The sequence below is a fragment of the Aulostomus chinensis genome, chromosome 22, assembly GCF_037954235.1.
Source record: "Aulostomus chinensis isolate RoL2024-O1b breed Wild chromosome 22, RoL_Achi_v1.0, whole genome shotgun sequence".
Classification (NCBI taxonomy): Eukaryota; Metazoa; Chordata; class Actinopteri; order Syngnathiformes; family Aulostomidae; genus Aulostomus; species Aulostomus chinensis.
In genome coordinates this window covers 6,580,972-6,599,589 of record NC_141341.1, presented here as the reverse complement: position 1 = coordinate 6,599,589, position 18,618 = coordinate 6,580,972, and the positions used below count along the sequence as shown (strand labels likewise).

The 18,618-nt window shown below is 40.8% G+C and overlaps 2 protein-coding genes, 1 long non-coding RNA gene and 1 other non-coding gene across 9 annotated transcripts in view; 3 read left to right on the top strand and 1 right to left on the bottom strand.

Moving 5' to 3' along the window:
* Positions 1-59: 59 nt before the first annotated feature.
* Positions 60-13,105, top strand: grinaa (glutamate receptor, ionotropic, N-methyl D-aspartate-associated protein 1a (glutamate binding)). 2 transcript variants are annotated; one of them, XM_086192960.1, is made up of 7 exons: positions 60-200; positions 7,620-7,952; positions 8,426-8,541; positions 8,641-8,841; positions 8,991-9,119; positions 10,233-10,376; positions 10,542-13,105. In XM_086192960.1, the coding sequence occupies exons 2-7, from the start codon at positions 7,655-7,657 to the stop codon at positions 10,689-10,691; spliced, it is 1,038 nt and encodes a 345-aa protein (XP_086049086.1). In that variant the 5' UTR covers positions 60-200; positions 7,620-7,654; the 3' UTR covers positions 10,692-13,105. The 2 variants fall into 2 exon arrangements, with proteins under 2 accessions (XP_086049086.1, XP_086049085.1); XM_086192959.1 differs by having other exon boundaries at positions 60-205.
* LOC147240520 (uncharacterized) lies at positions 6,417-13,719 on the bottom strand. Of its 2 annotated transcripts, none has more exons than XR_015111167.1 (5): positions 13,584-13,719; positions 10,522-10,699; positions 10,228-10,372; positions 8,956-9,113; positions 6,417-8,848 (listed from the first exon to the last, which is right to left on the bottom strand). It is a non-coding gene; the product is annotated as an uncharacterized LOC147240520 (long non-coding RNA). The 2 variants fall into 2 exon arrangements; XR_015111166.1 differs by having other exon boundaries at positions 10,250-10,372.
* The window catches only part of LOC147240517 (receptor-transporting protein 3-like), a 28,285-nt gene continuing 23,368 nt past the window's right edge, over positions 13,702-18,618 (top strand). For 2 of the 4 annotated variants that reach the window (XM_086192961.1, XM_086192962.1), the window contains exons 1-10: positions 13,704-13,848; positions 14,662-14,706; positions 14,807-14,869; positions 15,826-15,900; positions 16,443-16,490; positions 16,570-16,624; positions 17,432-17,521; positions 17,612-17,675; positions 17,774-17,840; positions 17,941-18,093. In XM_086192961.1, coding sequence (XP_086049087.1) covers positions 13,833-13,848; positions 14,662-14,706; positions 14,807-14,869; positions 15,826-15,900; positions 16,443-16,490; positions 16,570-16,624; positions 17,432-17,521; positions 17,612-17,675; positions 17,774-17,840; positions 17,941-18,044 — 627 coding nt within the window. In that variant the 5' untranslated portion in view covers positions 13,704-13,832 and the 3' untranslated portion in view covers positions 18,045-18,093. Of the gene's footprint in view, positions 13,849-14,661; positions 14,707-14,806; positions 14,870-15,825; positions 15,901-16,442; positions 16,491-16,569; positions 16,625-17,431; positions 17,522-17,611; positions 17,676-17,773; positions 17,841-17,940; positions 18,606-18,618 lie in introns of those variants that run through there. The other 2 variants (XM_086192963.1, XM_086192964.1) reach the window with 2 other exon arrangements.
* Positions 15,556-15,688, top strand: LOC147240519 (U8 small nucleolar RNA). Its single transcript, XR_015111406.1, has one exon. It is a non-coding gene; the product is annotated as a U8 small nucleolar RNA (small nucleolar RNA).

Genomic DNA, 18,618 nt, shown 5'->3' with positions numbered 1-18,618 from the left:
CGAATTACAAAGTGTCACTTATATGTAACAAGCGGAGATTCCCACAAGTCATGTGACGACGTTGTGCTGTGACGTCAGCGGCTCGACCCAGTTATTCGGCAGGAGTCTGTTCAGGTCCCAGAGACGAGGAGGAGCGTCTTTATTTACGAAATAAACACGGTGAATATTCCTGAACGGCCTCCGAACACACACGGAGAAGGGTAAGGTAAGCTTGTTGGGAAAACGCTGTGCCTATGTGTGTGTGTTTTTGCTGTTGGTATAAATGTGTATTTATTTTAATTTTATTTGCTGGATTTTCGGCTTGCTAGCACCGCATTGGCTAGCAAACCCCCATCATCAGCATCCCTGCTGCTGAGGGACAGCTGGGAGTCTTGCAAATGACGACACTGAAGCGGTAAATATACTAAAAAAGAAAAATAATTTATATGCTAACTGAAGCTAACCGAACGGTTAAAAGTCCAGTCAGCTCAGCTCCGTGGAGGAGGGGGCGTTCGACGTGAGCCCCCGCCCACCGCTGATAAAGCTTCATCACGGCGGTATCCGAAATCTACCCAGTTTTTTGACCCTCTTTTACCGTATACAGCTTTCATAATAACGATCTTGCAAGCCGGGTAGTTAATTCTGACATGGATGAGACAGATGGTCGGCGTGTCGCATTTGTTTGCAGGCCAGGTGAAGGGCGCCCCCTCCAGGCGTTCCGTGGAAACGAGGCCTCTGGTCTTGATTTACGTTTCTGTTGTGGTTTTCTCTTGCGCATAATCCTACAACAGGTTTGTCAACACAAGTTTGTGGGTTGAACGATGTTGTAGTTCAGCCATTCTTGTGTTTTAACCTGTATCAAGTATCAAAAACCTCCCTTTCACCAGTTGTTTGTTGATGCATTTTAAGATCTTGACATTTTAGTTCCCATCATTTTTTTTCCTGGGTCGATAATCGATATTTAGTTGCACTCAGTGTTTATATTGGTGCCAAAATCAAAATCGATGCACTGCTCTTAAATTGTTGCGTTGCCTGCACCAAGTGTAAACTCTAACCTATTTTTTTTTAAAACAAAAGTGTGAAAATGCACACGTTATTTTGAGAACACTAACTGTTCTCATCAGGCTTTCAGGGAAACGCTACACTGCTAAATCAAATCAGCTATCAAAGGCAAATTAATAATCTTTCCATTCCTACAATCCCCAACAGCAACATTATCACTATTTCAATGAAACTGATCAGTTGTTATGCAGGAAGTTTATTAATGGGCACAGAGACAACGACTGTGAAAAATGGTAACATATTAACCTCTGCCAACACACCGCCCAGCTAGATTCATGGTTGACCTGGTCTGGTTAAGTAAGTAGCAGCTTTGCAAATACGTCCTCCTGAAATACAACTAAAATTAATCTATGAGGTGAAAATAGCAGCTGACCAGAAAGTTTGATGGCAAGTAACCTCCTCAGTTACAGTCTGCAGGTGATGGCGCAGTCATTCCGCATTGTTCACAGTAACTTTTCCTCGCAGCATCTTAGCTTGAATACACACCATCCGTCCATCCATCCTTCCATTTTCCGTAAAGGGTTGTGGAGGCTGGAGCCTTCCCCAGCTGACATTGGGTGAGAGGCGGGGTTCACCCTGGACGGGTCACCAGTCCGTCGCTGGGCCATCAGGAGCAATTAGGGGTTTGGTATCTTACTCAAGGATATTTAGACATGGTCACCGGGGGAAGTGAGGACTGAACCAGCGACCCTTTGACATAACTAACTAATACTAACTTGAAATAAATTCAGTAAAGATACAATGAAATCTAGCAGCATCAAAAGAAAATCCATGCACAGCAGGAAGATTGTACCTAACCAACACAGACCATGGAACAGCCAGAAAACAAAACGACAAAATGGCCTAAGTATCTGATCTGGGGTCTGCTGACTGTGTCACAGTGTGAATGCATGTCATCAGGACATGCCTGATACCGCGCAGAGCGAATGAGTTTGCCCTCCTTGTAGCACAGCTGGGGACGACTCGTCGCACGTGACTGGTTGAGGCTTCCCATGTGGTCAAGGCCTGTGAATGATGAAGTGTAGCTGGTCGGTTGCGGATTTCATGAATAATGACGAGGAGAAATGTTTAAAGTGCTAAATCGGACATTTCCGTTGATCTGTCAGCAGCCAGCTGTGAAACGCGTTTAGATCAAGCTCAGGATAGAAATACGTGCCTCATACTTGCCTTACCTGCTCATTTGCTGTTGATGGAAAATTTGAGAAGTGGAATACTGAATATTTCAGAACGGTCTGTGTATATCTTGTATTGACCAGACAAGGGAAATTAAACACCAACCTTGTGAAACTGGCAGTAAACTCACAATTCAAGGAACATGAACTTCACTTCCAAGCTCATGATAACTATCCAATAACAAGGTACTTTCATTTTGAAGTGTCGGATTCTGGTATTCCTCCACCCTAGTGAATGACAAAACATCAGGAACTGAATGAAAATTGATTTCATGAATGTACAAAAAAAAAAAACCTAGCTAAGCTGTAACGCTATATTTAAAAAAAAAAAAATTGATTGTGTGCTTATTCAAACATGAAGGAAAACAATTCCGTTATTTAGAATGAAGATTTATATGTTTCCGTGGTACAAAAGGGGAATTGAAGACATCAAAAATACAATACTTGAACAGAAAACAACAGCTATGGACCAAATTGTTATCATAAACATTGATATTTTTGGAGCAGAATTTTACTATCGTCCCATCCCTAATCAGAAATGCATTGTTAGAACATTGTTTTTAATGCGATTTATAATGTTAAAGCTAGAAATTTATTATCAAAGAAAATATGAGCCTCAATCTACCTGAAATGATTACAAGGAAATGGTTTGAAGTGTACAAAAATAATGTTCCTTTTGTCCCTTTTCACTTATTTTCTGGCAGCATGTCCCCGCTGCACACCAGCTGAAAGTGTAGCCATCATCGGTCTCAAGGCGAGATGTCGGCAGGTTTGCTAGAACTGCTGCTGACACAGCGCGTCATGGTGACGCTGCTACAGCAGCTGGCAGACACACAGTGTAGGGTTTGATCTCCTAGATGGCCCAAAGTGGCGGTTTCATACTGAAACTATCAACTCTCCACACTGAGCGCTTGGAGCAGTTTGACTAAAACTCATCTGGTTTTTGTTGTTGTGTCCCAGAGAAACCACTGTGATCATCTGAGTTTCACGCTCATCATGTGACAGTGGCTCAGTGTTTAGTCTCGATGGATCATTCGGTCGAGTCTTTCATCCCTGCGCTTTTAGGAAATACTGCAGAATGTGAATAGCGCCGACCCTCACACAGTGACCCTGGTTCTTTGTGAGTCTCTTCCTGTTTGGTTACTTTCTCTGCTGGTGTTGCTCAGGCATGCACATGACATGTTGTAATATGGATTTGCTACAACATTGTACTAGCCTTACTGTGTTAGGCTCTGAATCCCCACCTTTAACCTAATTCTCTTAGCGATAGCCGGGGATGGTGCCACTGTCTTTATCCACAGTGTCGGGCATCTTTCCAAAGAGGATTTGAAATCTCCTGCATGATGCTTTTAAAGCTGTAGACAGGATATCTGAAAAATAGAGCCTCTCACTCAAAAAAAACAAAACAGAAAGCTACCCCATTCACTTTCAGGCTGTGTGAACTGAAACTACTTGTGGCTGCTGAGTTGATGTTGTGCTCTTTCAAGCTGATTGGCTGATAAAACAAGGCAATGGCTTCTGATGTCTGGCGAAGGTGAAGCAAATGTAAGAGTAAATACAAAACCAAGAAACGTCTGAAGAGTTGCTAACTACCAACCTCCGAGCTGTTGAGGCACTGTTGAACATTACAACCTGCAGAGAAGTCCGTGTCCAGCGGTTGTGACGGTGCACATTTCTGATGTTAGCGTATCATTCTCTAAAAACGGTGGATTATACAGCAACCAGTAATCCATCATACACAGATAAAATGCTACAAGCAGACCGACACAGTGATTCACAAGATTGTCTTGTGGGTTTTTGCTGCAATTCAGAAATAGGAATACTTTTCCATTTCTGTCTGTACTTGCTAAAAGTTTTCATTGTCCAGATTAGGGCTGCAGCTAATGATTACTTTTCCTAGTAATCGATGAATCGTTCTTTCAGGAATGAGTGAATTTTCCCATGTAATTTCTTGCTACATGAGTTGAGGTAGTTTTGTTTTTACACCCCCCCCCCGAAAAATCCCTGAAGACGTTCATTTTATCATGAAAGAAGTCAAAGCAAACCATCCAATTCTCACAGGAAAGTAGCTGAGTCCAGCAGTTCCTGAAGCGTCTATTCAACAGTCGAAGTAGTTTCAAGTGACTTTGTTGTCGATCAATAAAATGATGAACTGACAAGTTGTTGCAAACTCAAAATTCAAAGCAAGCGTGACTTTGGTTTCTTGTTGTACATCACAGTGGAGCAAAAGGTTCAGAAGAAAAGTGAAGATGAATAAAGTTTATTTATGTAATTATGATTTATTGTAAGCTCTGATGCATTATGAATGACAGTGAGGTAAAAAACTGAACGGTTCTTTGTGGACATCGGACTGGGAGGAGATCACGTGTTGAGTGTCACAAGATTAGTAAGGAGTCTTGTGTTATTCAGTTAATCTATTCGTTAGTTCATTACCTTTTGTTGTGTCACAGCTTTTGATGAGAGCAAGTGAATGATCCTCGTCTGGCATACTCATACTAACCAAAGCCAGCTATTTGTTAGCAGACCTTTGCTACTGCATCAGCAGTTGGGGGGCCTGGTGGGGCCAGAAAGCAACAATTTGAGGTCATTCACTCAGTCAGTCTGTCACTGAGTGAGTCACTCTCACTGTGGGGTTGCTAAGCCATGTGCAGTACCAGATGTAGGTCACATTGCGATTGGGCGGCATCCTGAGATGACTCATGATTCTGCCCGTAAACAAAGTCTGATTTCTGATGTCAGCGACGAAGACAGCCAACCAGATGATGTCTCAGGTCACCTTCACACCTGGACGCGGTGCAGTTTGGAGGAGGTCTGTGACTCTGTTAAACTCAGCAAACACTGAACTAATGTCACATGGTCAGAATAAAGAGGCCACCTGAAACTCCACAGTCTTGCTCTTCATGATGTTTCATCAATAGTGCAATATTTTGTCCTCAATGTAAACATATAGCAGGACACACACAGCCTCCAGGACATTTCTACCTTGTTGGTGCATTACCTAGCAACGGAACTGACATTAGTTGATTATCTAATCAGGCTCTGCGGCCCTCAACATATTGATACTTGTTCAGGTGTGACCTATAGGCCACCTTACACAATCGTTGTTGTCCGGAAAGCCGTGAAGGATTTAACTCCTCGGATAACAATTGTAATCTGTTGTGAAGCTAATGGCGGATGCAGCCCTCGCCACGTTTGTCTGTGTCCTGGTGATGGACAGACACCAATCATGAGGACACAGGAACTGGAGTCAGGCTGTGCTTGCCAGGGTGGAATAGAGCAGTGTTGCATAACACAGCTAATTTAGCGTGGCTGGGGGAAAAAGGGGCAGAGGGATGAAGGGAGAAGAAACTACAAACAAGAATTTTAGTGGCTTCATCTGCAGCTGAATACACATTTTTGTAGATGGAGCTGTACAGTCGATGTAGTTTCAACGGCTCAAAACCTAAACCAGTCTGCTCTGCAGCCCACTCCACCTCCTCCTCTGAAGAAAGCAATTAAGGAAATGCTTTTTGCTCTTTTCCGGCTCAAGTTCTCCACAAAGCACCCCTAAATAGCACCTATGCTGTGTTGCTCGGTGGCATACATGCAGATGCCTCATTAGCATCTGTGTTCGTGGCCCAGAAACCTGTTGACCAGGATTGTGTAAGCACCCGGTGGGGGGAGGGATGCTGCAGTGTTGGCCAATATGTCAGGTCTCATCCTGAGGCAAAGCAGATTAATAATACATTTGGTTACTAAGGCCTCCACCTCCATCCATGGTAACACAGTCAGCACTGGTATGGACAGTGTGTGCACCTCCTCGTTTACTGGCTTCCATCCCTCCCTGCTTGTACGTGTGTAGGTTTCCACTGAGACAGGTTGATTTGCAAGAATCTACAGGCTGTTCTTATCACAATGATGACATGTTGTTGGGGAAAGTTGCATAATGACAAAACCATGGGAAAACAACCAGCTCTGACCTGGCTGGCTGACGCTGATGCTAGTCCTGAAACTACTAGTCTATTAATATTAATTGGCAGGGAATGATAGCAACTCTTGAGAACCGCTCCTTTGTTTTATTCACTTCTCAAACAAAAGGTTCAAATATTGCAGTTTTTGTCTTTGCTGTATGTGAAAGTGGCCTGCATTTAGGTTTTGGACTCTTGCAATTTGATTGAATAACCTCCAACTCAGGAGCATTTTTCATTTTTAAATATTTCCCTGACATTTTGACCTGTTTGAACACAAAAAGGCTAATTAAATGCACCTAATATGAAACATTAGATTGTGGAGTCACCCAAATAAAGTACAATAATAGCTGAGATGGTGATAAACTAGATCTTTAAAAGCATTGTATTATTTTATATATCATTATACAGTATTACATTGTCTTTTTGGCCTTTTATTTCACTTAAATACCATGTCTGCAATGTTTTGTCTTGTTATATAATTTTATGAAATAGAACAGCCTGTTTTCTTCTGATAAGTCACGACAGGCCTGATGCAGATGGGATGAGTAAGCGTTTTTTTTTTTGTATGAAAGTCTCAACCACGACAGCATAAATTGCATTCACGCAGTCAAGTAAGAAATCATCAGTAGTTGTAGCGGAACTTTGTATGTGCAGCCGAGTGTTTCGAGCACCAGTTGGCTCAGTTTTACCTCCTGCCCGGCGTAGGCCATCACTGTATCTCTAATCAGTCTTTGCCAGAGATGTGTGCGTACCTGCTGATTACGCAAAAACCAGACGGTGCTTCTGTCAGCGCGTGTATTTATGTAGCATTCAAGCAGTGCTGAACCAGAGGCACAACAGCGTCAGTGTCTAAAGAATGAGCTGCTGCGGCTGTTCCTTTTACACAGTACTAATCTGATGCCCTGACTACCTGAAACCTTCTATACCTCCACTCTGTCTGTTTTTACTCAGACGATGAGGTGTAAAAGCAGCGCAGTAGTCTGAGATTTGATCAGTGCGGTTCTCCTCTAAGCATGAGATGCATATTCTCACCACTGCAGGTGTCAAGAGGTTCTTTGCAGTGGTGCTGGGTGTAAGTTAAGTTGTAAAGTGTATGAGAAGCATAATTAAATTGAAATTTGAAAGACCTAAAAGGAAGGTTTTAATCGGGCAAGAATATGAAGGCAGGATGGTTTTTGCTTGGGAAACACAGACGTGCTCTCGCCCAGCTCCGTCTCTCTGCTGCATTGTTTGATTGCTCGTCGCCTTTTTAATCAGGCAGATGCAGCATTTGTCCCTTTGCCAGTTTGGCTGAAGTGGTGTATCGTCATCACTTTTCCTCGGCTTGTCTCTGAGACGTGTAGAAAGTGAGTGGCCATTCATAGTGACTATGAGATTTAGATAAATCTGCTTGTCTGCTGCCATGTTTGCCATGGATGCAACATCAGTTCTAATTCTGCTATTCTCCTTTTCATAGACTGTTCTGGCAGCAGAGTGAGTTTCCTCCACGCCATGTCCCAGGACAAGAGTGGATACCCTATTATGGGTGAGACCAACCCACTCCATAATAATGTCTATGGACCCCCTCAGCCAGGATTTGGCATGCCCCCGCCTAACTACAACCAGGCCCCCGGTGGGCCGTACCCACCAGCAGCTGGCTACGGACAGCCTGGCTTCCCTCAGCCGGGTTTCAGCGATGGTTCATACCCACAGATGCCTTACCCCCAGATGCCCTACCCACAGGGACCCTACCCTCAGGGGCCTTATCAGCAAGGACCCATGCAGCCAGGTTTTCCTGGAGCCCCCAGTGGTAAGTGATTAAACTGAGGGTTTCAGGCCTTTACAAAGAGAGCATCATTTGATACCCGAACGTGTCACTTAGACTGACAGTGAGAACATTGTGTCATTCGACTGTGCTGATGTTCCAATAAGAGTTTTATCTGGGAAAAAAAAAAAAAGAATGAGGTCAGCTAAAGGTGTGTTGATCCACTGCTCCGTAAAGTAGTTTTCCATGAGAGAATTGGAATTTGCTCTGTAAATAGATTTCCGTACCAAAGAAGTTAAGAGCTGTAAGTTTATGTGGGTCAGCAAAAAAAACAAAAAAAACAAAACCTCGCTGGTTACATTTTCGATTAGACTTAATACAGCTGAATGGGAAATCAATAAAATCATCAATATGACAATCAGAGTGTGCTGAAACCCCATCAGACACAATTCCATTTGTTTTCCCTGTGTTTATCAGTGTGTTCAGCCCTCAATCATCCCTCTGTTGTTGTTTACTAGCGCCTGCCGGCAGCCCTGGTTACCATGGTGATGTGCCTCCTTCTTACTACGATAACGAGGAGTTCACCAACTCTGGCTTTGAGGACAAAAGTATCCGACAAGCCTTCATCAGAAAAGTAAGCTATCAGTGTATGATGATAATAATGAATACACCCGAACACATCACTTTTCTACGCAAAAAAACAAAAAATCTCTTCATTTCTCTTCTTCACCAGGTGTTCATGGTGCTCACAGTGCAGCTTCTGGTCACGTTCTCCTTTGTTGCCGTCTTCACCTTTGTCAAAGATGCAAAAATCTTCGTGCGACGTAATCCCTGGATATGCTACGTTTCCTATGCAGTCTTCTTAGTGTCTCTGATCGTCCTCAGCTGCTGTGGAGACTTCCGCCGTAAGCACCCGTGGAACTTGATTGCTCTGGTAAGAACTTGTGGAACACAGAGTAATTCAAGAATTAGTCTCTGAAAACTTAAATATGTCCACACACACACACAAAAAAAGCAGTCACATATGTCACGAATGTTAAAAGATAACCTGTGTCTTTTTTTTTTTTCTCCTGTGTCTTGCAGTCCATCCTGACCATGAGCCTCTCCTACATGGTGGGCATGATCGCCAGCTTCTACGACACAGAGACGGTGATCATGGCAGTGGGCATCACTGCTGTGGTTTGCTTCACCGTGGTTCTCTTCTCACTACAGGTCAACACACACACACACACACACACACACGTCTCAACACACACAGTTATTCTTAACCCCTTCTTAACTACTAGATAAAGTTTGAATGTCCTAACCTTTTCACCTTCCAGGGCTCAGCTTGGTTCATTTTGTGAACTGATTGAAAGCTCTTGGGGGGCCGTGTCCACAAAAACTACTTTTCGACCTGAAAATGCCAAGTTCACTTCTAGAAGTCTCTCTCTGGGAGCTTTTGTGACCCCTTTTTCAGGCGTGGCAGGGTTTGTTTGTTTGTTTTTTTAAAGCAGAGACACTTTCAGGCCTTTACCCACTGATTTATTACCACAACAGCCCCGGTTGGTTGGTAGGTGCAGAGACAGGTTTGCGTAGGCGTGTGACTTCCATCTATCAGTGTGCAACACCCTCCATCGATGACAGGGGTTCAGCTCAAAGCGTGGTGAGAACCTGGGCTGGGTCAGGGTTCAGAAAATCTTAGAGAGCACCAGTTCAAGAAGCTGCACCATTTGGTGGGAAAATGGCATTTGGTTGAAATTATATGAAATAGCTGCAGATATGAGCAGAAGATGGCAGAAGGAAGTTATAGAGGAATAATTGTCCTATTTCTAAGGACTCAAAGACGTTTGGAGTACATCCTGTGGTCATTGCTCAGGATGCAATAAAGGTTGAATCAGGAAATAAGAAAGATCTGCTGGTCATAAAATGTTTTTGGGGGTACATTATTGTTGTTCTGCGCGAGTACATGTAGGAAGTGAAAGTCGGTCTTTGTTGTATTTGTCCTGCATCTCCTCCTCCATGATTCAAAGAATGCATTAAAAATGACTTTTAGGAGGGTGGTGCTCTACCCAAAGTTAAGCATCTTTTAGCTCATCAGGAAAAAAAAATCCCAATCTCTTAGTTCAGATTAGACTCTGAGTGCTTCGTCGGGCTGCCGGTGTTTGCGTCATTGTTTGCAAACAATTACAAATATTCACTGGCCTCAGGAAAAAAAAAACGCTTTTGTGGAAACAAGCGTGGAACACACCGGAACATCATTATTGTATTCCTGCTTGGTAAATAAGTTGGACGCACGAAACCAATGAATGAAAATCTGTTTTTCCTCCCTTTTCCTCACCACAGAGCAAGTATGACTTCACCTCCTGCCAGGGCGTACTCTTTGTATGCCTGATCGTGCTGCTGCTCTTCTCCATCCTCTGCATCTTCATCCGTGATCGGATCCTGCACATCGTCTATAGCTCACTGGGGGCTCTTCTCTTCACCTGCGTAAGTTCAACAGTTTGCCGAAGACGCATTAATTATGTCATGCTCGTATTTGATTTTTTTTTTTTTTTAATGAATTCTTCCACACCCTTGCTCACCACTTATTTATTACACTTATTTTCACTTAATTTCATGAACAAATACCAACCTTTTTTTTCTTCTCTGCAGTTCTTGGCTGTGGACACTCAGCTGCTCCTGGGCAACAAGAAGTTGGCTCTAAGTCCAGAGGAGTACATTTTTGCTGCCCTCAACCTCTACACTGACATCATTAACATTTTCCTCTACATCCTGGCTATCGTGGGACGCTCCCGCGAATGAAGCTGCACCTGTAAAGAAAACGGGAGGGAAACGGAGAAAGGCTCCCTTTGTTGTCCCATTACCTGTTCTTTCTCTGATTGCTTTTTACCTTTTTCCTTTTTTTTTCTCCCCCCCACCCTCCCCCACATGATACTTCTTCTCAGATCACACACACAAAAATTAACCAGGTAGCAGGCTTCGGATGTCATCATATGCAGCTGAGATGGACACTAGTCATTCAAAGTCATTAATAACAGGCCATCTCTCTTAAAATTTGACCTCTTGCTTGCTGCCCTCTGCTTCTACTAACATAGATGGCTTCATTCTGTCGACATTATCTACCTTATGGTTTGGTGCACACTATAAAATGTGTTGTCCTGCGGGTGTTCACTGTAGAGATGAAACAGTAGAAAGAGCAGGGAGGGTATCAGTAGTAGTTTAGATGGGAACCAAGGTCCATGTACGTAAGGAGGCATTTTCTTAATCCTTGAAATGTTTATTTTTAGATTCTGCCTGGCAACAAGCGGGAAAATCGTCAATGGGGTTGACTTAGTAACCTATGTTTTACATTTTGCCGTCTAATTTTAATACAAAAAAATTTAACAGAACTATTAAGATTCCAACACTTATTTCGGGACAAATAATGCCCCCCCCCCCCCCCCCCGAAAAAGAGCAAAATCATCACAACTAAATTGGTTGAGCTTGTCAGTCCTTTTTTCTGCCTCCATCTCATCCTGCCCATCAACACACACAAGTGTACTTAATGGCTCAGTGAGGTGTTGCTACATACACACAACTGGCTGTGTATGCCAGTGGGAGGCCTGATGATGTTATGGTATACTGGTTGCTCTACTGGCGCCCCCTCTGGTCAGGGTCCCTGTAGGACAGGGCAGAGTAAAGCAAAGGTAGTCCAGGCCTCTCCTAGATGGGTAGAGCAGTGTAAAGGTTCCTGAAGTGCAGATCCAAAAAAAACTTTTTAATAACCTGTCATTTTTATTGTGTTAATATAAATCCAGGACTTCCACCTGTACTGGAGTGAGCAGTGTTATTGGATTACATAAAGACCTCTAAAATAGAGTACTAGATTAGGTTAATTCCTTATTTTGTGCAAATATACAATAGCATTTCTGACTGTTTTTGTCCTGAAATAGAGTCAATATGTGTTTGAATTTCAACAATAACCAGCCTAATGAATTTCTTATGCATTACAAGTGTGTTTACAAGTGTTGCTACTTTCAGTTGTTTCTTTGTGTGTGTGTGTGTGTGGGGGGGGGGGCAGGTATGGGGTATGGGATCGGGGTGGTACATTTTAAGGATTAAGAAAAAACAGAAAATGTGTGTGGATCTGCTACTTTATGTTGTTTCCATCTAAACTACAAGTACCCTCATCCTTCAGTATCCCCCCTAAAACTATCTCTTTCTCTCCCTTTTAGCCTGCTGGTGTAACTGCATGGCAACAATGGAAACCTAAATAAAGACCTCTAGCTTGCTTGTCACAGCTGTAAATAGTTAAGTGTATAACTGTTTATTGTGATACTAATACCCCCCTGCCTCTCAACGGCATGCTGGATGTGTTGCTTCATGGGAAAAATGTGCTTCAGAATGTAGCGTTCCCGGTACAATAACGAAATATGAAGATAACCACTGGATGTACATGATAAGTTAACCTTCTTTATATTTATTAACTGTATATTCATATGGGATATTATTTAAAAATGGAAGGAAAGTTGTACTTGATTTGAAAGCTTCATTCCCTTATCACCTTCTTTTCTTTACTGTCCTGAACGAATTTCCTCGATTCTTGTCATAAACGTGAAGTGAAAATTCAGTGCTGTATTCATGTTTTTGTTTTTTTGTTTTTTTTAAATTTTCTTTAATTAGAACTAATGTGAAATATTTCTGACCACTTTTATACCAAGCTAATCCTAGTTTGAGAACTTTATTCAGAGGTTTAAAATAACTGTTGTCGGTAATACACTATCTATTTATGAGCTTGATGTAGATAACCACTGCTTTAAAGTCACTGCAAGCTGGTGCAGATGAAAAATAATAATAATAAAAAAAAACTAAGACTGTTGTTTAGATATGTTTGCTTGTTTGAATTCAGATTTAATTTATTTCATGGTAACACCCTGGCGACACTCTGGTGAAACCAGCAGAAAGGTATCATACACTGGAAACCAAAATGTCTCATTTGCATGACCTGCCCCTTTCATTGCAAGTGCATTATCAGCACCTGCTTTTTCTTTCTTTTTTGAGGGACAGTGTTGTTTGGCAACCATCTTAGACTTTTTTTGAAGTCTTGTGTTTGTATTCAACTAACGTGCAAGTGTATATAGAGTTCCTTAGTGATTCAATGTGTATCAATAAGGTACTTTTGGGCTTTTAGGTCAGTTTGCACTGTACATTTGCATTAAATCAAAGTGGAATCTCTACACGCTGTTTGCTTTTCATTAAAACACGTATAATCCAAAGGTGCAGAACTCTGTGTGTTCATTGAACTTTCAAAACAGGAAACTGTCCAGCAGATGCAGAAAGATTACAATCCTTATTTCCTGTTGAGACTTAAAAAAAAAAATTCAATGGTGTGTTCTTGTTTATTAATACTTTTGAGCCTGAGCAATCAGTAAATCCAATGATTTGAACTTGCGACAGTTAAACTTTATCAGTTTGTGTGATCGCTGGCCAAACTTAAGTGTTTGAGTTACTTAAGATATTTGTTCCCAGGAGTTGCAAGCAATGACTTTTAAAGTTGCTCTTGTCTATGTTTGTGTATGAATTTACGACTTCAACAACATGAATGATAATAACAGTACTCCATGTGTCCTACTTTACATATCAAACTATAAATTTGAACTTTTTTTTTCCAAATATAAATAGCATATAAACTACAAAAGCACAATATAGACTTACAAATATCCTGTAACACGTTTTCAGTGATAAAAGCAATTGGTTTTCTTGTGGCAGCAAGAAATAATAAAACTGAGTTCAAGCTAACTGTTTATATCTATTAAAATGATAACGGTTCAGTGGCGCACGCGGAAGAAGCAGGTAACCTCCAGGTCTCGAGCGCCCCCTTCAATCGGAACCAGAAAGTTCTGGAAAGTTTCGAGTGGGGGAAAACAACAACAACAAAACAAATACGAGCCTGGTTACGTAAAGATGAACGAAGCAGACGGTAATATTGCACTAGTTTGACTCGAATTAATTTAAGTGGTTTTATCTACTGTCATGTAAAATAACGGACAATAAATGCTATAGCTTACAGTTGCTATCGTTGATTTTTCCCTGTTAGCTTCAAATTAGCTGTGTAAAACTGAAATTACGGTATTAAATTACGGTAAAAAAAAAAATGCAGATAGTAAATGTTTCCTGACAACACTTTTTAAGGTCTATAATTCGAGTTTCATGACAATTACCAAAATAATGATAATAATAATAATAATAATAATAATAATAATAATAATAATAATAATAATAGTAATAAACATAATAGGGTCTTCGCCTGAAGTACCTTCAGGCTCAGGCCCTTATAATAATTGACTAGCTTGAACATACGGAATCAGTTGGCTAACGCTAGCATTTCTCAAACAGACACCAGTTGTGGTTAGCACTGTGGCCTCACAGCATGAAGGTTGGGGGTTCGAGTCCCGGCTCGGGCGCGTGATCTTTCTGTGTGGAGTTTGCATGTTCTCCCCGTGCCTGCGTGGGTTTTCTCCGGGTACTCCGGCTTCCTCCCACCGTCTCAGACATGCAATTTGGGGACTAGGCTGATTGGATTCTCTAAATTGACCGTAGGTATGAATGTGAGTGTGAATGGTTGTTTGTCTCTGTATGTTGGCCCTGCGATGGACTGGCGACCTGTCCAGGGTGCACACACACACACACACACACACACACGTACATAACACAATTGACGGCTAACGCTGAATAAAAATAACTTTTTTTTCCTTTTTTTTTTACCCCATGTTTGTTTGTATTTATGTTACAGGATCCAACATTTTGGAGAAAATGAGCTTAACACCAATGACAGGAGGTAATATAAGAAAACACCAATAAACAAGCCTTATTATATACAACATGTCATCAAGATGAAGACATATTAATTATTATTAATTAATGTTTTTCTCTGACAGGCGAAGACATGCAAGACATCGAGGTTGAACAGCTGTTGGGGAACCTAGAGCGTATGCAAGAAGGTGACCGTACACTGACACGTCCTCCGGGGCAAGCAGGATATTTTGTTCGACAGCTATTATGGTTTAATTCCCAGTACGTTATTTAACGTGACGTTTAACATTTTAGGCTATTCTATCGTTGCTTTAGCTTCCTCTCTGCCTCTGCCTGGGCACAGTATGGCTTTAGGATACTTTCTTATATCTAAAGTGGAGCATTTATGTCAAAGCGGCTGCGTAACCAGATCAGGAAGTGAAGCATCTTGACTGGAGTGTACTCTTTGTGACGCCATGATTCCCCTTCCGCAAGTAAATAGCGCTTTTATGCCCTTTAATTGCACTAGAAGCAGTTTATAAGATCGACTGGGACGTGTGCGGGGACTCCGAGCAGGGTATACTGTTGGCACAACTTGAAAACGCTTCCATACGGTGTTCGTGTGTGGTAGTAACGTTTGCGAACGCACGCCAATCAGAAGCCTGCTTGCCGTGGCCATATGCTAAGAAGCACACGTTGCTAGTGTTTGACTTTTTAAAAAATGACGAAAAACGGACAGCGGGAATTCACGTTATTATAGCAAGGTTAAGAAAATAAAGAGTTAGTGTCAGACCTGTAGAGATATACAACATGTAAGGAGACGTAGTTAGGTGAAACCATGAGTCAGATAGTGAACCCAAGTGTTTAGTTCAGCTGGAATGACGTCAGCATGTTATCTTCAGTGAGGTACATCCTTACCTGTTACTCCTGCTATGGAGTTGCAGAAAATGATGAATGGGGACTTATGAGATATGATTAATGTCTCTATCTTGTGAAGAACAGCAACACTTCACAAGATCCATTCTGATTGACATGGTGTTAAGAACATGTTCAGCATGTAAATAGGTCCTATTATATAGATGCTTGATCTGCTGTTACTTAATAGCTATTGTCAAGTTGAGAAACATTATATTGTCTGTTACACTGTCTTATTTGTGTCTTTAAGATAAAAGTGTCCTCCAAGGAGAAATTAAGGAGCTTGAATCATTCAATGAGACTCTGCAAAAGAACCTGGAGACTTGTAAGACACAAAATCATCCCCAATAATTCTTTTTTTTTCTGGATGTGACCCAAAGACAGTAATTAGGGCTGCCTCAGAATGACAAGAAAATCTAATCACAATTATGCAGGGCAGTATTGAGATTATTAAGCACATTGGTTGTATCAGTTTGGCGAACAGGCAGTATTGTTTGAAATATTTTGTTCCTTGTAAGACTTTATGAGAAAAGCTGAATCATACCTGATCAAAGGCTATCTTTCCACGAGATGGTGTTTGTCCCTTCAGAGGGTTGAAATTATACTGCTGTAAATAAAAGAGGTGTGTGGGATTTATGACACAAGGAAAAGCATTATGTAATGTCATGCGATTATCTTGTTTTCATGATCATTGGAAGCTTAAATCGTAACTGAAACCACAATCTTATTAGTTTCAGAGCCCAACAAATGCACTGTTCCTGCTGTGTTGCAAAAATGTGTTTAAAGATCTAAAAGTTTGAATGTACTTGCAATCCTGAAGGCAGGCAACCTTCTGTGCAATTTTTAACTATATTGTGTAAATCACAGTGCAAATGGAGGCTTACAAACTGGAAGGAGTCCAAAAAGAAAAAGAAGGTACACCTATGTTACTCAGGTTACTTAGAAGGGAAAAAAATAAAATGACAGGATGAGTATTTATGTTGTTTTTCATCAGATTTGCTCCAGAAGCTGCAGTTCCAGTGTGAGGAGTGTGAGCGGGATTCCGCCATGTGAGCCAACTACATGAAAAAACACAACTGAAACTAATGATAAGTTTGCTTCCATGCTTTTCTGTGGTCCAAACATGTGACTTCAGATGTTTGTCCCACCATGTTGAGACAGCAGTGATGTGTTTATGAAGTGTAACACTAGATGACAGTGTAGTATTTCCTGCATACAGTTTGCTTTAGTGTCAAACAGTAGTTGTATTTTGGCATGTATCACTACATGTCAATGGTCTTTCTTCAAGTCTAACACTGGCTGTCAAATTTAACATTTAATAATTTTACTTATGATTTGTACTGATTTGTCTTATCTCCTTTTTATGCCCTGTAATGTAAACATCATTGTGAATGTACTCACCCTGCTCTATTCTCGAATGGACAGTTATTGTTTATTGTAGCACCAAGGCTAACAGGTATGAATATGATCATCTTTTTCAATCATTTCTCACTTTTGAGTTTTGTAGTGTTGTGCTTTTTGTTGTCATATTTACATTGACACTTATTTAATCCCTATATACATATTATCGCTCAGAAAAACTTTCACATACTGTATGAAGCCTTGAAAGAATATGTATTGGGTCAAGATGTACTTGTGAATTGGATGCACTGATAGTAATTGTAAAGTCTTGCAAGATCTTATGATGATATATTGTATTCAGAGTTAAACAAAGTAGATTGAAATAGACTGAAAACAATGAGGGGGAGTCTAAAGCAATCTGTGATGTAATCCCTGACATTTTAAGCCTTGTGGCAAGTCAGTTTATGTCTGAGGTGAATTTTTTTTATATCTAGTAGATTCTGTGTGTTTTGCAGGCAGGTAGAGCACAACAAGAAAAGTGAAGAACGGATCGAACAGTACAGATGTGAAATCCTGAAATTGAGGCTCCAGCGGCGGAAGCAGCGGTATGTCTTGGTAACTTTTACTGATTTATCCCAATAACAAAAACTGAAGTGCTACCTTGCAATTTACTGAAGTCAGTCATGTTTCTGTAGGATGAAGTTTGATAATGATCTCCAGCAGCTGATAGAGCAGCATAAGAAACTGAACACTGTCTTTGTAAGTTTGGTTAATATAAACACGCATTGTTCACCAAATCTTTAAAGTAGAACAAGATGTCGAAAATGTGACATTTAATGCCTTTGATTGTTTACTAGGCTCCTGACAGACTCCCAGCTGAAATAGCAAATACAGAGAAAAGAAAGAGTCAGCTGCTAGAAGTTGGTAAATACCCCCTAATACTTGTCTCCTGCAAGGACACATGATTATTATTATTAATTCATCTTGTACATGTATAAATCCCCTTGTTTCATGATTCTTAAAGAACAACAGAAGTTGGCTCATCTGCACTGCCTTGATGAAATGACAGAAGAATTGAAGAAACAGCAGCAACTTGGGACAACAGCTACAGTGACTCAGGAGGAGTAAAGAAGTGTGTTCACATGGCTCTTTTAGAGGCTCTATAAATCTCCCAAAGGTCAGTTGACTCAAAATCCAAATTCAACATTTATGACACAAGTTGTCCTAAGATATCAGTTTTATTAAACGAATGATTTATACCTTATATTTGTTTATGTACTTTGCCATGTTCATTTTGTTGTACTACCTGTTCAGTTAAGTGTTTAGGTGTCATTTTGTTGCAGGAATTCATGCTAAATTTGATACAGTTAAGAAATATTAGACTTACATTTTTGAAATGGGTTATTTCAGATCGATATATGCCAATATTAGTGTTTATTGTACTCTTTTTTTATCCTAATTTAATGTTATATATTGATATTATATTACTAAGGTGGTGATGATATTTTAAAACAGGTATTCCAAATGTTGTCAGAGGATTTTTATTACATGAATTTGAAAGCACCGTTTTGAGCGTAAAAAGATAATTTCAACACAATTTTAATGATAACTGAAAGCTAGTTCAGTATTCTGAGTGCAGTATGTGATGTTTATGTAGGAAACTAATGAAACTTAAGAAATAAAGTCTTAAAAAAACAAAAAA